A 17082-nucleotide genomic window follows, 5' to 3' on the forward strand; every position below is an offset into this window, starting at 1 on the left:
TCCTCCTCATAACACAAGAGCTAGGGGTCACCAAATGAAATTAATAGGCAGCAGGTTTTAAACAACAAAAGGAAGTATTTTTTTTTTTACACAACGCACAGTCAACCTGTGGAACTCTTTGCCAGAGGATGTTGTGAAGGCTAAGACTTCAACAGGGTTCAAAAAAGAACTAGATACGTTCATGGAAGATAGGTCGATCGATGGCTATTAGCCAGGATGGGCAGGGATGCAAAACATGCTCTGAAGCATCTCTAGCCTCTGTTTGCAAGACCCTGGAAATGGGCAACACAGGATGGATCACTTGATGATTACCTGTTCTGTTCATTCCCTCTGAAGCACCTGATGTTGGCCACTATCAGAAGACAGGATACTGGGCTAGATGGACCTTTGACCTGACCCAGTATGGCCATTCTTATGTTGTTATTCTCTCCCCCAAAAAAGGAAGAGAAATTCCAACCACTCAACTCAGGTTGGGAGTTAAAACAAACATACCCCAGTGAATGCTGTGAGGAGGTAATTATCTGGCCACTTCACTAATTTACATCCAAGTGAGAAGTAAGGCACTTGAAAAGTTAGTTTACAGGTTTTCCTATGCTTTACATTCCTTTTCAAGAAGAAAACAGACAGAATGCTAGGAAGTACAGCCTGAGGCAATGGACTACCTCCACATAAAATACCCACGAAGGCCCCAATTCAACTAAAGGATTTATGGATTGAGTCCTACTAACTTCAGAAGGACTAGAGATGGGGAGGAAACAGTTTTTCCATCCTAAGAAAATCTGAGATATTAAAAAAAAAATTCCCATCCCGAACAGGGCCAAAAGTCAAAAATCTCAGAAATTTTCACAAACTGAAAATCTGAAGAAAAAACAATTCAATTTGAGTCAAAGTTTTGTTTTATTTAGACCACTTTTTTTTTTTACTACAAATTAAATGAAATTTTGAAACAAAGTTGTTTTGAAGCAGAAAAAAGCAGTTTTTCATTATAAAGGTCAAAATGAACCAAAAATATGTTGAGTAAAAAACCTGTCAAGACTGATCCATACTTGCAAGAAGCTTTTGTTCTGACAAATCAGCATTTTCCAACAAAAAAACACTGCTGAAAAATTCCTGACCACCTGTAATTGGGACTCCACACAAGTATAACACTTTGTCAGGATAGATCCTTACAAAGTCTGAAAATGACACAATCAGATGAACTCTGTGAGCACCTGCTTTTGCAGCAAGCTTTTTCCATATGAAGGAAGTGTCCTGAGCAGCATGTAACGTTACGATCCTTTCTGCTTTGATGCAGCATTCACTGGTTGTAAACTAGGGCTCAGATACCAGAAACACTGTAAAGGTATGTCTACACAGCAAAGAAAAACACATGGCTGGCCCATGCCAGCCGCCTCAGGCTTGCAGGGCTCAGGCTGCAGGTCTTTTTTATTGCTGTGTAGACTTCTGGGCTTAGGCTGGAGTCTGAGCTCTGGGGCTCTCCCATTTTACAGAGTCCTAGAGCCCGGGCTCCAACCTGAGCCCAGATGCCTACACAGCAATGGAACAGCCTCACAAACCGAGCCCAAGTCGTCCGGCACGGGTCAGCTGTGGGTGTCTAGTTACTATGTCGGTAATAAGGAGAATCTGACTCACTGTTTGCTCTCTCACTTAAGAGCAGAAATTGCAAACCAAACTTGTTCTGAAGTGAAACATACAGTCACGCTTCTGGGAGTGACACATTGTTCCTTCCATTGCCTGACTCTTACAAGTTTCAAAGATGGAGGAATTAGACCACAGGATTGCTGTTCAGTTAAATACTTGTAACAGACGAAGACAGAAATTAAGTATATATTTAAATATGTAACTATAAAAATATTACATGGTCAACTTGATCATCTGTGAATATGAAGCTGGTTTTAAATACTGACTTCTTACAATGTTAGTATTTGGTAGTTTTAAGACCAACATTCTGGGTACTGAAGTAGGACAAAATGCACAGATAATGGCAGCAATTATCACTTGCCCAAGTACAGATTTAATGGAATCTAAACCAATGCTCTTCAAGTACTAGTTATATCAATTTCAAGACAGGATAATATAGGTCTGTGGAAAGATTAAGTACACATGCTGAAAAATATGAGTTATTATTAAGTAAGATTCTCCAGGAGATAGACACATGGCAAGCAACAGAAGCGGAAAAGATAAAATTTACTTACCTACACATTTTTCTTCTTCTCTGAAGTGGTCAACTGGTGCGCTGTGGTCTTTTAACTCCATACTGGTGAGGCATCTCTACTCTACAAGTTTTCCCAACTATCAGTGCAATATCCAGTATCAAAAATATTCCTGTTCCAGGAACAAAAGAATTTCCCTTGCTTAATTTGGGATTTTTAACTTGTTCTTTCTTGTTCCAACCTGCAAGTGCCAATATGCCACAGAGGTCCTACTGTTAATTGTCGTATGAATGGCAACTAACCCAGATTGAATCTTAAGAGTAGAGAGAAAACTAACTGCTTTCTACTCTAGGGAGGAGTTCTGATGAGCTTCCTGGGACAGCCGTTTGCTCTGAATTAGATGGGACCTATCTGAGTTCCTTCAGTGGTGCAGAAGATAATCTGGTGCCTGATTGAGGAAATTCCACTGATAATCAGGAAAATGTATAGCGTAGAGAGCATCATCACCATAGAATAATGGATCACAGAACACCCAATGCCCTTGAGGGAGAAAAGGGACTAGGCCAGAATGTCAGGATTTGAGCAGTAACACAGAAATCATTGGGAGCAGAGGCAAAAATTCCTATCTAGCAGCAGCAAGTGCAGAAATATCCACAAAACCCAACTGTAGTCAACTGCTGACTTATACAGAAGAAGGGTCTTCCAAGAAGGAAGGAAAAATTACAAAATGGAGAGGGAAGTACAGAGAGAAACCTAGGATGATACATCAGTATGTGAAAGGGATGGAAGGGATAAAATAATGAGTAAATATCCTATATTTAGGTTATAGGAGTTAAAAATGGGTAAATAATTAAATTAAGAATCAATATAAACTGACTTTCACTACATCCTTTTCCCACTCTTGGGTGTGTGGCCTACTTACATTTAAAGCTCTTTAGGGGACAGAACTCTTATGTGTCTAAAGAGCCCAGGACACTTTAGGTGCTGAACAACAACACCCTACTAAGTGATGCCATTTAGGTGTAAAGTCCTAAATTAAGACAAAACTTTATCATAAACAATACAGGATGCGACTTTCAAATCATCTAAGTGATTTAGGTGCACAAGTCTAATTGAAAGTGTTTGTGGTCCTAGATCACATAAGCATTTTTGAAAATCATACCTAAACCATACCCAGATTAAGCCATGATAACTAAAACCATGTGAAATAAACAAGAAAGTTTGTAACTGGAAAGCCTATCAAAAATAAACATAAGAATCAACTATATATATTTTTATAATGTAATTTGAATGCTGAGAAATCAACAGTGGAAAATGAATAGATACATATCAATTAGAGATAATTTTAAAAGTGAGTTGCCATGCCAGCACTGAATCTTGTTTTAAAAAGTACTTTTTAGAAGTAGATAATTGTGAAACTATCTAGATGGGGTACGCCACACATTTCTTAACCCCTAGAAACATCATTTTACTAAAGTTTGTTAACATTACATTGGGAGGATTTACAAAAATCAGTGAGGACAAGAGAAATAAGACGAAGGGACGTAGAGAGGTAAGAAACATGGACAGAAAACAAAATAAAAGATATTCTGAATCACCACCTCTCTGTGCCTTTATGCTTTGTCTATCCTGACTGTGTACACAGTAAGATCTTCAACGCAAGAACTCTTATTATGAGTTTGTAGAGCAGATAACACAGTGGGACCCTGATCTTGTTTGGGGTCCCAAGGTGTTACTATAATGCAAATAATAAATTAACAGGAAAGCGAAAACAGGAAAGCAGTTATAGTGAAACAGATACAGCAGCAAGAATGCAGACGCAAGTTAAACAAGCATGCAATGTCTCTCTCACATACACGATAATGGAGTCACAGTGGCTGGATTTAAATCAGAGTGATTTAAATTACCAAGTTTAATCATGATTTAAATTAGCAAGTAGGAAAACCTTGACTTAGATCATCTATTTTAATCATGTTTTGCATTAAAACTTTTTACTTTCCTCAAAAAAAAAAAAAAAAAAAAAAAAGGTAAAAAAGGCTGATCCTCTTTTGTTATTAAAACATGATGAAAACTAAATATAGCCTTCACATTAAATTTGGTGCTTCTTTTTCTTAATTAGACTATGCCTCAACACATTTAAGCAATTATTTAGCTTAACTTACATTTATTCAGATTCTTACTTTTTTTATTATGTTAGAAAATGGTGAATGATGCATTTCTTATTTACTAGATGATACTTAAATCAAGTAAAAATTTATGTCAAGCTCATCTGCATGGAAATTCAATTAAAAAGGACAAACAGCATTTTAATTTTTTATTGAATAAAACTACTTAAATGAGTTAGATTCATAAGAAAAAAGTTTATCAGAGCATGTTTTGCATTTAAAACTTACTGATTTATTAAACAAAGGAAGTATTATCTGTAGTTATGAAGAGAACTAATTTTTTCTGGACACGTCCTACAAGATTTTAGAACCTGTAGATCCGATTCTCTCATACCTAGATTTTATTCATAAATTGAAAGAGGAAAACACGCTTTCTTGCCTTTTCAACCTCAAACTTGTTTCTTAAGCACCAGTCATTGAACTTAACTAGTTGAATACTAAAATGAAGACAACATTCTCTCTGAACCTGCAGAAGAAATTACTGCTATCAAAACTGATTTAGCACTTCAGCAAACTCTGGTTCCAGGTGCTCAGCCAGTGACTTCTACCAGTTCAGTAGTACGATATTCTTTAAACTTAGCAGAAAACATGTACTACTTAATATTTTTTGTATTTGGTTTAAATGATTTCAGTAGATTATAAGAAGTTTAGGCCTTAAAGTCTGTGGGTTTCAAATTTAATTTTAAATAGTTTTTTTCCTAAATAAACCTGTATTCACTTTAAATAAAAAAATACTTTATATTTTATATGTATTTTCAAATAATCAGTTTTTCCCACTCTGACCACAGTTTTGGCCAACATACGCAAAATTATCACATGGATCAAGAAAAGCGTCTGTAGATGGCTCTGGTACAAAGACACCATGAATTTGAGGTTTACATTACCTTCAACTTGTCTATTTTCCTGGGAGTTCAGGGAACAGAAACAAATGGCCAGGGGTTTTTGGAGGAGACTGAATTTAAGAGGAAAGATTAAACAGCTGAATATGTATAGCTTTATTCAGACAATTAACATGTTGTGGAAACAACAAATTATTCTACATTTGAACAGTATTTCTAGAATGCCAGTCAAATATTTAAGAAACCATTATTTCTATTTAAAGGGATACCATCAACATGAAAAACAGTCAATATAAGAAAAGTTTAAAATAGTTTCAGGTACTACACCTACTTGAGTATTCCTGCAAACTTCTGTGGTTTCAGTATTCTTCCCTGTTGCTATATGTAAGATCCACAAAACTGAGGAAACACACTAAACAGGAAAAGCCATTACACTGACTATATGCAAAGTGCTGCCAAATGCACAAAGAAAACCAATATTCTCTCTAATCTTTCAGCTATAGTCTCTTAAGTGTCATTTAAAAGTAGGCAAAAAACAAAGACAGGAGCTGATGGTACAGTAGAACCTCAAAGTTACGAACACCAGAGTTACGAACTGACCAGTCAACCACACACTTCCTGTGGAACTGGAAGTACATAATCAGGCAGCAGCAGGAGACGAGAAAAAAAGCAAATGCAGTACAATACTGCGTTAAATGTAAACTACTAAAAATATAAAGGAAAAGCACCATTTTTTTTCTGCATAGTAAAGTTTCAAAGCTGTACTAACTTAATGTTCAGCAGTAAACTTTTGAAAAAACAACCATAATGTTTTGTTCAGAGTTCATACCAGGGTTATGAACAACCTCCATTCCTGAGGAGTTTCTAGCTCTGAGGTTCTACTGTATCCTTTTAATAGATAACTACAGTATGTGCCTATTCCAATAGTAGGTATGTAATTGCTATTCCTAAAGTACCAATCTGATTTAAAAAATGGAAATTATTGATAAAACTTTAAACTATTGCACTGTGTGAATTATTAATTATTTGTAGTTCAGTGACATCTAGGGGCCACAACTGAGGTCAGATCCCCATTGCACTAGGCACTGCACACATTAAGTACAACTCTTCAGGGTGAACAAAAATCAATGATTTAAAAAAAAATCAGATTATTTTTATTTAAATCAGATTTTTTTGATAAAATGCTTTTTGAGGAAAAAACCTATCTAAAGAGTTTTAATTAAGATACATTATAGCTCAAAGATTTGTAAATGACTTCCAATAGTTCATGGATTAGACACCCAATCTTATGGGATCCCAGGGGCTTCTGTATAGCTTATTTAGGTTAATCTTTCTATCTACCCAATGGGACTCAGTGCTCAGTCTAGAAGATACCATCAGAGATGCTTAGTTTTGCAGTTCTTAAACCGTAGATTTGTCTCTCCAGAGAGAACATCCTTGTTAACAGCAAAAATGTTTTTAAATAAATAATATATAAAGGTGAGAAATAACAGACCTCAACCCTATTTGTCACCCTGCAAATTTGTGTACACAGAGTCAATGCCTTAACTCTCTCTAAAAGTGCAAAGTTTCAAAAAGTTCAATGAACAGAAGATTGTTGGGGGTGGAATAGATTTGGACAAGGAGAAGAAGTCTGGAGATAAATGTGAGAAGGTAGGGACAGGCAGTAGAAACAAAAGTGAAACTATTTGAGCAGCATATTCCAGAAGGCTTGAGGTCTTTCTAAGTGTAGGCTTCATTGATTTCAGATCTACCATACCATTCTCTCACTAGAAGGGAAAACCTATAATGGCAGCACGCCGTAAAAGAGACCCAGTTTGGGAATAAGAACAATTGGAGAAATATGTGTTTGCTGAAGATGTTTTAAAGAAAGTCACCATCAGCAAACTGGTGGAAGTCACTTAAGCACTTGGATTCAGAGACTGTTGAAGTGATAATCTCACTTTTAACAGCAGTAGCGTCCTCTGCCAGTGTAGAAATAATATTTTCTTCCGTTGGACTAATTCATTCCAAATTGAGAAATCATTTGGGACCTGAAAAAGCAGGAAAGCTTGTTTTTCTTTTCCAGATTATGAACAAACAGGCAAATGAAGGTGAAGATGACTGAGTTACCTGCAGAAGCCAATATTTTAATTTTCTCATGTTGACCTGGCTGACATAGTCCATTTAATCGTTGGTTTTTTAAAATATTTCATTTAACTATTTTAGATAAAAACAATTTTAACAAAAACCCTGATTTTAAAAACCTTGAATGTTTAAATTAAAAAATTCCTATGCTTGTTTTGTTAAAATATTATGTTGTTTGCTGTAGAAGAAAAAAATCCAGAATACATAACTTTTTTGTTTTAGTTAAATAAAACAATTTAAATGTCCGTCCGGTGATGTTCTCCTCCTAATACAGCATGGCAAGAAAATCCTCCAAATATTAATGATTAACCTGCTGAATTGCAGATAGTTCATCTCCCAATGACTTCATAAATATCTGCTTCAACTACCTTTGGTAAATGAAATAACCGAACAATCATTCGTTTTCTGATATAGCTGTAAAACTACTCTGAAAAGTTTTCAAAATAAATCACTTTAAAAATGAAACCTACATCTATCTCTGAGTCGTGAAGAATATGTATTAAGGTTATAAAAACCAACAAGAATGCACTTTTATGTAGAAATCCATGATTAAATCAAGTCTTCCTGACTAGTGAGTTAAATCATGATTTAAATCTATTTGATTTAAATCAAATCCATCCTGCAACTCTTCACACAAATCTTTCAGGCCATAACTTAACATATAAAATAACAAAGAAATTTGCTAATACTTGACAAAAGTAAGGAATTTCAACAGAAAAATGCTTAATTTTTCTGCTCTCATAGTGCATAAAGATAAGCAAAGTTTTACGTTTTTATGGCCTTAAGCTATTAGATTTTTTTGAATTTACAATTCTTGAATACCAATCACTAATAGTTAATTATTATTGCTCAGTACTTATTTTTATACATTATAATGCATCTAGATTTCAATTTTAGTTTTCTGAAAACTTCTTAGTCTGCGTTTCTGACAAGTGATTATTTGATCAATTTCTAGAACTGAGAGACTGACTAGATCACTATAGTTAAATTTATCTGAAAGTTCCAAAGTCTTCAAATTTTTATTACAAGTTTCCACGGCAGCCCAATTAACCTATCACACTTTTTTTGTACAACTGCTTGTTCACTTTGACATTTCCTTTCCTTGTTCCCTTTTAAAAGAGCCAAAAATTGTATAAAGCAATACGTACATCTTAAAGAAAATCAAGAAAATTAATTCATGAATTAAATATATTCTGTGGGCTGTGTGAAGCATAGAATAACCAGTGTCTAGTGCACTCTGATCCCACCTCTTCTTTTCTCTTGGAATTGCTCCCTCATTTCAACACACACACGGCCTGGCCTCTGTGTCCAGGTAGCCAGTGCAGATACAGTCTAGCAACTCTACAATAGAGAGAATCATAGAATATCAGGGTTGGAAGGGACCTCAGGAGGTCATCTAGTCCAACCCCCCGCTCAAAGCAGGACCAATCCCCAATTTTTGCCCCAATCCCTAAATGGCCCCCTCAAGGATTGAACTCACAACCCTGGGTTTAGCAGGCCAATGCTCAAATCACTGAGCTATCCCTCCCCCAAAATCCACTTCAATGATCCCTATGACAATTTATACCAGCTAAGGATCTGCCCCACTGTGTTTAAGCCCCCTTTACACCGCAGGAGCAGACTAAAAAGAGCAACAGATAACCAAGCCCTTGGTCTTGGGACGGTAACATTAATCACAGATCCATTACCTTATGTCCTTATTTGGCTAAATATATCCAAGTTATAAAGGAAATTCATGGTAACTGCCAGTAATTTGGATTTTTTAAAATGGCTAATACCCAAACAAGCTTCTTAAATAGTCTTGGCCCCCTTTGTATCAACCACAGTATTTAGACAGTCAAGTGTTGGACAACATTCAATAGGCTGACAACACATCTGGCAGCCAAACTCGGTCAGCATGGATTCCATTTCATTACCAATACACAGGGTATTTTTACATATGCCGTTCAGAACTTACAGTTGGAGAAGTTGCCCAGTGAAACTAACCAAACAATAAAGTTCAGAAAAAGACTTAGGGTACGGCTACATGTGCCATGGGATAAACTACCCATGGCACAGCCGCAGGTAGGCTATGTCAGCTAAACCTGGCTCACAAGGCTCAGGCTCATGGAGCTAAAAATCACTGTTTAGATCAGGGTGGGCAAACTTTTTGGCCTGAGGGCCACAACGGGGTGCAAAACTGTATGGAGGGCCAGGTAGGGAAGGCTGTGCCCCCCAAGCCCGCCCATTTGCCCCCTCCCACTTTCCATCCCCCGACTGCCCCCTCCTGGGACCCCCCTCCCCAAACCGACCCCCACCCCCCATCAAACCCCCTACCCTGCTCCCTATACCCTGACTGCCCCAACCTATCCACACCCCTGCCCCCGACAGGCAGCCCGGGATTCCCACACCCTATCCAACTCCCCCTGGTTCCCCGACCACCCCAGAACCTCCGCCCCATCCAACAGCCCCCGCTCTGGGACCTTCTACCCTCCCAGGGTCCCAGAGTTTAGGCTCCAGCCCAAGCAGCTACACATTGACTTTTTAGCCCTGGAGCCTGAGCCCCACAAGCCCACACCCAGACAGCCACAGTTGTTTTATCCCTGTGTAAACATACCCATAGGATCTTAAATGCTAGCACAAAGAGAGTCCTATACAGAAAATTAAACTTTGAAATTACAAGTCTCAGGACTCATCTTTTTGCATCCTATCGGCATAAAAGAAAAGCTAAGCAAGAACTGGCCATTGAAGTCTTGAGTAGGAAGTGGCAGGATGCTTTACACCAACTTCATGAAATGGGACATATTTGCCAGTTTTATAAAGTCATAATTTGCTGCTGAGAATTTAGAACACTACATCTCTGTGCACTGTAAACTAACAAGTGAAATACAGAATGGTTTTATAACATTCTTTCTAAACAATTTCTTTGAACATGCTGCTTATACTCTAGATATACATGACAAAAGCACTTGACATTAACGACTAAGCCCACTGAAAGTTCAAAAGGAAGCAGTTTGAGATATCTGAAAACTCAAAAATATTTAAAAATCCTTAACCCCCTGGAGTATCTAACAAATTTAGTTTGTAGGTGTGATTAAAATCTGGAAATGAAGGCCAGTATTTTTATCATGAATCCCAACTATGTGTGTGTGAATTATACAATTTATGTAAAATTAATTATATCACTCATTTGTTTCATTGGGTGGCAAGAGTACTAAACTCAGATTCTAGATAATTTTTAGATATCGCTGCAATAATCCTATGTTAACGTTCAGTACAGGTGATCAAGTTCTTTCAACTAGTCCAGAAAAAGCCTTTATGTTATCCATGCTTAATTAAAACTAGCAACAGATTTTATAGCAAGGGATGTTACTAGCCTTCCTATAAAACATCTGGGCAGTTTGATCTTCCAATAAACATTTTTTCCAGTGACATAAAGACCTGAACATAACATTATGGGAACAAGAACTTAGACTTTATTTTTCCCGTTCCATGTATTACTTTTGAATCTCAAAGCAACTGCAAAAAGGTGTCAGGAACACCTTTTAAAGAACCAATGGTAAAAGTTATTTTCAGCAGAATCCTTGAACGGTAAATAACAGCTTGTATAGCCAATTGTCAACCGTGGTTTGTCAGTATTACGTAAGAACTAGAACAAATTCTATTAAATTCCATCTGCTTAAGCACCCTGTTGTAGGTGCAAAATGGATGATCTTCACTTCCTGGATAGGATGTGCAGCCTTCACAAATGAGAATGCATACCTAAAAAGAGGCCTGAAGCATTTTGCAATCTGGTCACATGAACACATCACAGAAATGAAGCATCTGCACTAGTACCTCCTGCCTTTTTATTGTATTTTAGATTGCTGTTCGCCTTCATAAATGTCACTCGTATAATTCATAATACGGTCACAAATGTCACTCCAAAGTAGTCAATTTAGAAGATGACTAAGTTTTACAACTCACAGTTTAAAAAAAAGTAGGTCAAATATGGGCAATCTTGACACTAGGCATTTAGGAGGTCTAATGAGCTAACCAAAAAAAAAAGGAAGCACACACAACTAAAGATTAAGGAGATCCCCATTTCAAATCAGACAAAATAAGGAAATCAGGATTTTCATTTCTAGTGCTACCACATTCTCATTTTGAAAGTAATAATTTAGGAAGGAACAATTTAATCTAAGGTTTAAAAGTTAACCCTTGAAAAATAATTTCTGAAATGCATTTGTCTAAAAATCACTTTCCCTGCTACCCTCAGAATACTGTGAAGTATGTCTTTGCCCCAGAGTTAACCTGGGTAATCAGCACTCTAGTGTAAGCACCTGGGTATGAGTAGCCACACTCCACAGTCATACCCAAGTTACTGGGTACACACTGGTGCTGTCCTCACCCATGAGTGCTGCTTGTACTTCTGCAGGCATATCCCATGGTTCTTTGTACTGCACTAAGCTGAGCCACTCAATCTTTTGAAGTGAATTGTGGGAGAACTTGTGTGTCCTTCTGTGTACACAGGAAAATTGTAGGAGGCACTGGAGGACAATCAGCTCCTGAATGGTTTGGCCTGCATCTTCACTGAAATGGGATATCAGTCCGACTGAATGCCGCACCCAGGCGTTAGCCTATGGCCCCAGACAAGCCAACTAGCTGACAGAACCAAACTAAGGTCAGAAGTTTGTGTGGGGGGATGGGAGTGAGGTTAGGGACAACAACCAAGTAAAAGCCCATACCCAGCGAAGACATACCCAGGGTGACTCATTTACTAGCTGTCTATTTCATCCTTTAGGAGTATCAGCTTAAGATGTTTTTTTAAGATTGATATCAGCAAGTCAGTGTTGACCTACAACTTCTCAAACATTAGTGGCACTGAAAGTCAACCACTAGAAATACTTTAAAGATGAAAAAAGTTCTCATACATGGCAATTTATTAATTGGATAAACAGGCCTATTTTTCTAAGAAACGAAGTGGTGCATATGCGTTACTTTCAGGACAGTATTTCCCATTTGGGAGTAAATGGGTAAAATCCTTTGAGTCAAATTCAGCCTCAATGTCAAAGTGTCTATTTTCTACACAGTATTTCTAACATTTAAAATTTCTGACTTTTGCTGTAGGAAATAAAAAATTTTGATCCTCAGGGTTTCATCAAGTATGAAAATCAGTAATAACAGATGAATAATCTTTATTTGTGATGACCTTGATTTGCTGCTCAAGTTAATGGTAAGCATAAGTCAGGGTAGGCTAGAGTGTGTGTTTTGTGTTGATTTGTGCAGGTGGCAAATGAGGGGTACTTGTTGTGGTAAGGGGTTGTGTTTGGGCTTACTGTGAGTTACTGTACCGGGAGAGTTGTGCAGGTGAGGGACTATATGTGTTTGGAGTATTTTGTGTTACATGGACGTGCCAGTTGGTCCAAGTAATCCACCATGCAGTTGCCCTCACGCAGCCAACGAAATTGCTACATGCAAATTAGCTGTAGAATGAGGGTGGTGATTGGCTGAGTTACCACAGATATCACAACAGTCTTAGACTCAGAGATACATGCTTTGCTGTCATACAGGCGTAATTCATAAAGTCAAAATGGCTGAAAACTTAGAAACTGGATGGTAGCATATGGTGAATCTCAGCAGTAATTGAATGTGGTGATATTCTGAAAAAAAGGGTCGCAAATCATGCATGTAAGTGTTTCCATTTCTTCACACTGCCTCAGATATTCCAGGCTTCAGCATGACATACAGACAGGTGACAATCCTGGAAACATATTCTATAAATAAACTATGTACTTACTGCTTCTTAGAAGGACAAAGATTTCAGTTAAATATGAAAAACTTAACTAAGACCATCCATATATTAGAGATTATTTTAGAATACTTTCATACTAGCACATACAATTGTTCTCTGCCAAAAGGTAAGCAAAGCAACTACTTGGGCATTTTTCTATTATTGTAGACAACAGTAATAAAATCCAGACACTTTGAACTAATCAGAATGCTAACACTCACCTGAAATTCTGACCCTCTCACAACTCCCTCGCACCCATTCAACCTTCAAAGAAAAAGTATGGGAAAACAAGCCTTGAATGGTAATCTTAATGTTACCAGACCTAGGCTGTGGCAAATCTTAGCAAAGGATCCCTCACCAACAGTGCCCTTCCACTAACCCCTTCCTCCTTTAAACAAGGGGGCTATTAATTCAAGCCCCTCAGAGCATCATAGGTGAAAACCAGAGCCTTAGCCTTCACTCAGAATTAACAGGTATCAGTGAAGATCACAGAGCATTGGTGTAAAGTTCTCTACAAGATACACCAGTCAATAAGCAAAATGCTATAGTTGCACTTTCCAAATGATTTTAAGGTGTATTCCCATGTAGACATCATTAATACTACAATCTAGAGGCAAACACGTAACAAGGCATGGATCCAAAAAAAGTTTTCAAACTTTCTTGCGAAGCATGAACATAAGAAGGGTAGAGGAAAATGATGAATTCTATTATACAGAAAATAAAACGCACAAGAGAAACTCCACCATTTCTTTCCACTACTCCCCTTACCCAGCTAATTATCTGGGTTGAGTCTCACTCTCACCGTGCTACCTAGCTCTCATCTGTGTTCCAGTATCTATAAGACCCTGAGATAGTAACTCAAACACATGAAGGGGTTTATATTAGTTTAAAATACAAAAAAAAAAAAAAAAAAAAAAAAAATCAGTATTGCCAATCCTCACAATTTTATTGCAACATCTAGCAATTTCTGGTGTACTTTTTAAAGCTCCAACTCCCAGATTTCATGTCATTTCATTTAAAAGAAGTTTTTAGCATTCAACAGTGGAGAAAGGTATGAAAACATGATCCCAGTGCACACTAAAGGCACATGATACAGTTGGCAAATACAAAGCACCCCAAATGTATAGTTTTTTAAATCATCATGATTTTCAAGCCAATTCTATGATTTGGAGGGAGGGAGGAGGAGGACTGATTCAGGGTTTTTGAACATTTGGGGTTGTCAATACTCAAATATACTGACATCAATCTCATCTGTTACATTTCTCCAATATCTGAATGGACTATTTTAAACTTTTTGTCCAACTAGACATTAAAGTTTTTTTCTTCCCACACTATGATACAATGTTAGGAGTGATAAAACAGCCCATTTGCAAACCTAAATAAGTAATTTTTCAAAAGGTACTAAGAACCTGACTGTTTTGGCATTTGTTCCTCTACATGAATATATTAACTAGACTTCTCCATTTAATGGAAGCAAAACTAGAAACACATTTATGTAAAAATCATAATGGGCAATGATCTACTAGATTTGTTCAGAACACAAAGCACTATTTATTATCAAAGTTACAGAATTCCTTAAACCATTTTAAAACTCAATATTAACCAGATCTAGAATAGAGTTGGACGAGTAAAGTGACAAGTAAATAATTTAACATAATTTCTTATTCTGTTTATTTGTCCTATCATTTAGTTTGATTGTTAATTAAATGCTAGCACACAAAAACAAGAGAGTTACTTGGTACAGCACATGTTTTTGAACAGCTTGAATCACATCAAAAACAATAATTTGTAATTATATTCACTACTGCACACTTAGTTCATTGCTCATTTGCAAAAAGGAATTAACTAAAAACTTAGTGTAAAAGAAATATTTCATATATAGGAATCATATGTTTATCTTTTATTGGATTCAATTATATACATATTCTATTCAATTTTAATCCTTACAAAACATCCTAAAGATGACAACTACACCAACAGAAGTTGGCCCAATAAACAATATTACCTCACCTACCTTGTCTGTCAACTACACTGATTATTAATCTGTATTTGTTTTAAACAAAGAAAACTATTTTATGGTCAGAGAAAAGGCTGGTACATAACAAGGCCTTTCCACATACCAGGTAACAACCTATGCTGGTCAAGTAAACTAAAATCCCCCCTCTATAGTTACAGACAGGTTGCTTTTTTATGTTCTCTCTGTAATACACAAACACCTGCACTGGTATAGGTAAAATACACCAACACCTTTAACACTTCATCTTTGAACTTTAGGTCATGCTGATTGCATTTTAACACAAAATACAACTACAAAGGCACTTGCCACTGTTTTATAAAAGAGACATTGGCATCCCAGGAAAACAGTCGTTAAACTTTCCTATTTAAACACTGACCTGCACATCAAATTAGAAGAAACCAAATCGAGTAGCTCTCAAAACAGCCAGTTAATGATTTCTATTCCTCAAGAACTCCACTCTCACCTGACGACAGATTTTTTTAGGGGAAATAAAACCTTCAGGAAGAAAATGAAGGCCTAAGGACAAAGTAGATTTCTGAAAGTACGGAAGTCGGCAACTTTTTTTTCATTAAGGCTGGTAAGAGCAGACTCATTCAGGAGAGAGCACTAACCATGCAAAAGCTCAATATGCAAATAAAAGTATCGAGACCTCTCTTCCTTCTGCTGGGTAAGTACACGAAGAAAACATAACCCGCCTGGTGGCTCCTAGCCCTTGTTCTCGGTTCTAGGAATGACAATCCCCACCCATCCCTTCTTCCTGCACCAGCTGCCCGCTGCCCCTGGCTGGGAGATGGCCAGGGGCAGGAGGAGTGTGGGTGGCGGTGGTTTGGGGTTGGGGCTGGCTCCGTGTGCGGGCGGTGTGTGTCTCTGGGCTGGGGGAGGTGATTTCCCAAGGCCGGTGTGTGCAGGAGGCCCAGGAGATGGCGTCTCAGGGCCCCCATCTCACGAGGCTTCTCAAGGCTGAACCTGCCCCAGCCTCCCTGGCGGCCTCCCCCGGCTGAGGGAAGAGCTGCAGGGCCGACGTCCCGTCCCCCCCCACCAATCCCCGAACGGGTTGAGCGGGAAGCGACCGCAGGGCCGTGGCCGGCCCCAGCCCGCCGAGGCGCGGGGGCCGCACTGACCTGTCCTCCGAGTCCATCCGGCTCAGGGGCTCCCCGTCCGAGGACATCTCCAGGCTGCCCCGCCGGCCCCCCGACGTGGCGCTGCAGCTGCTGCTGCCGCTGCTGCCGCCCCCTCCGCCGGTACCGTAGCCTTCGTCTCCGCCGCTGGACACGCTGCTGCTGCTGCTGCTGCCGCCGCCGCGGCCCAGCCCGTCCTCCTGACTGCCCCGGGGGCCCTTGGGCTCCTCCTTAGCGTCGGCCTCGCTGCTGCCGCCGGGGCTGGGCGAGCGGGTCGCGTCGCTGCAGCAGCCGCTGCTGGTGCTGCTGCTCCCCACCAGGCTGCTCTCCTCGCCGCCCTCCTCCTCCTCCTCCTCGTCCTCCCCGTCCCCGGCCTGGCTGGCGCTCTCCGGGCTCGGCTCCGACATGCTCTCGGCCTCGCCGCTCAGCAGCAGCAGCGCCTCGGACTCCGCCGCCGCCGCCGCCCCGGCCTCCTCCTCCTCCTCGGCCCCCGCCGCCGCCTCGCCGGGAAACAGCCCCTCCGGCTCCGCCATGTCGCTGAGAGCGGCCGCCATGGCGCCGCCGAGCTGCTGCCTCCTGTGTCACTCACTCGCTCGCTCCCTCCGCCGCCGCCTCTCGCCCGCACAATCGCGCAGCCGAGCGAGCGAGCGAGCCGCAGAGGGGAGGGGCCGCTGCACGCGCTACGGAACCCGCCCGGGGACAAAACACCGAGCTGGGAGGCTGGCGCCGGGAGGGGAAGGGAATCGAGGACACGAGGCGGCTTGGGAGCGGGCCGAACCAAATGCGCGCGGAGGGGGCGGCGGGGAGGGAGAGAATGGGCAGAACCAAATGCGCGGGGGGCGGCTCTGAGGCGGGAGGGAAGGCAAGGCAGTGGGAGGCCGGGGGCAGCTGCTAGCTCTGAGGGGGACGCG

The 17082-nt window shown here is 39.8% G+C and overlaps 1 protein-coding gene across 7 annotated transcripts in view; it reads right to left on the reverse strand.

Moving 5' to 3' along the window:
* AEBP2 (AE binding protein 2) overlaps positions 1–16776 on the reverse strand; it is a 90217-nt gene extending 73441 nt beyond the window's left edge. For 4 of the 7 annotated variants that reach the window (XR_013347121.1, XR_013347122.1, XR_013347123.1 and 1 more), the window contains exon 1: positions 16175–16776. Coding sequence is in view for 2 of the 7 variants with exons in the window: in XM_077826577.1 (XP_077682703.1) it covers positions 16175–16725 (551 nt within the window). In the remaining 5 variants the exon portion in view is untranslated. The remainder of the gene's footprint in view (positions 1–16174) is intronic. The other 3 variants (XR_013347129.1, XM_077826577.1, XM_077826586.1) reach the window with 3 other exon arrangements.
* Positions 16777–17082: the final 306 nt, after the last annotated feature.

This window comes from Eretmochelys imbricata, chromosome 1, assembly GCF_965152235.1.
Source record: "Eretmochelys imbricata isolate rEreImb1 chromosome 1, rEreImb1.hap1, whole genome shotgun sequence".
Taxonomy (NCBI): Eukaryota; Metazoa; Chordata; order Testudines; family Cheloniidae; genus Eretmochelys; species Eretmochelys imbricata.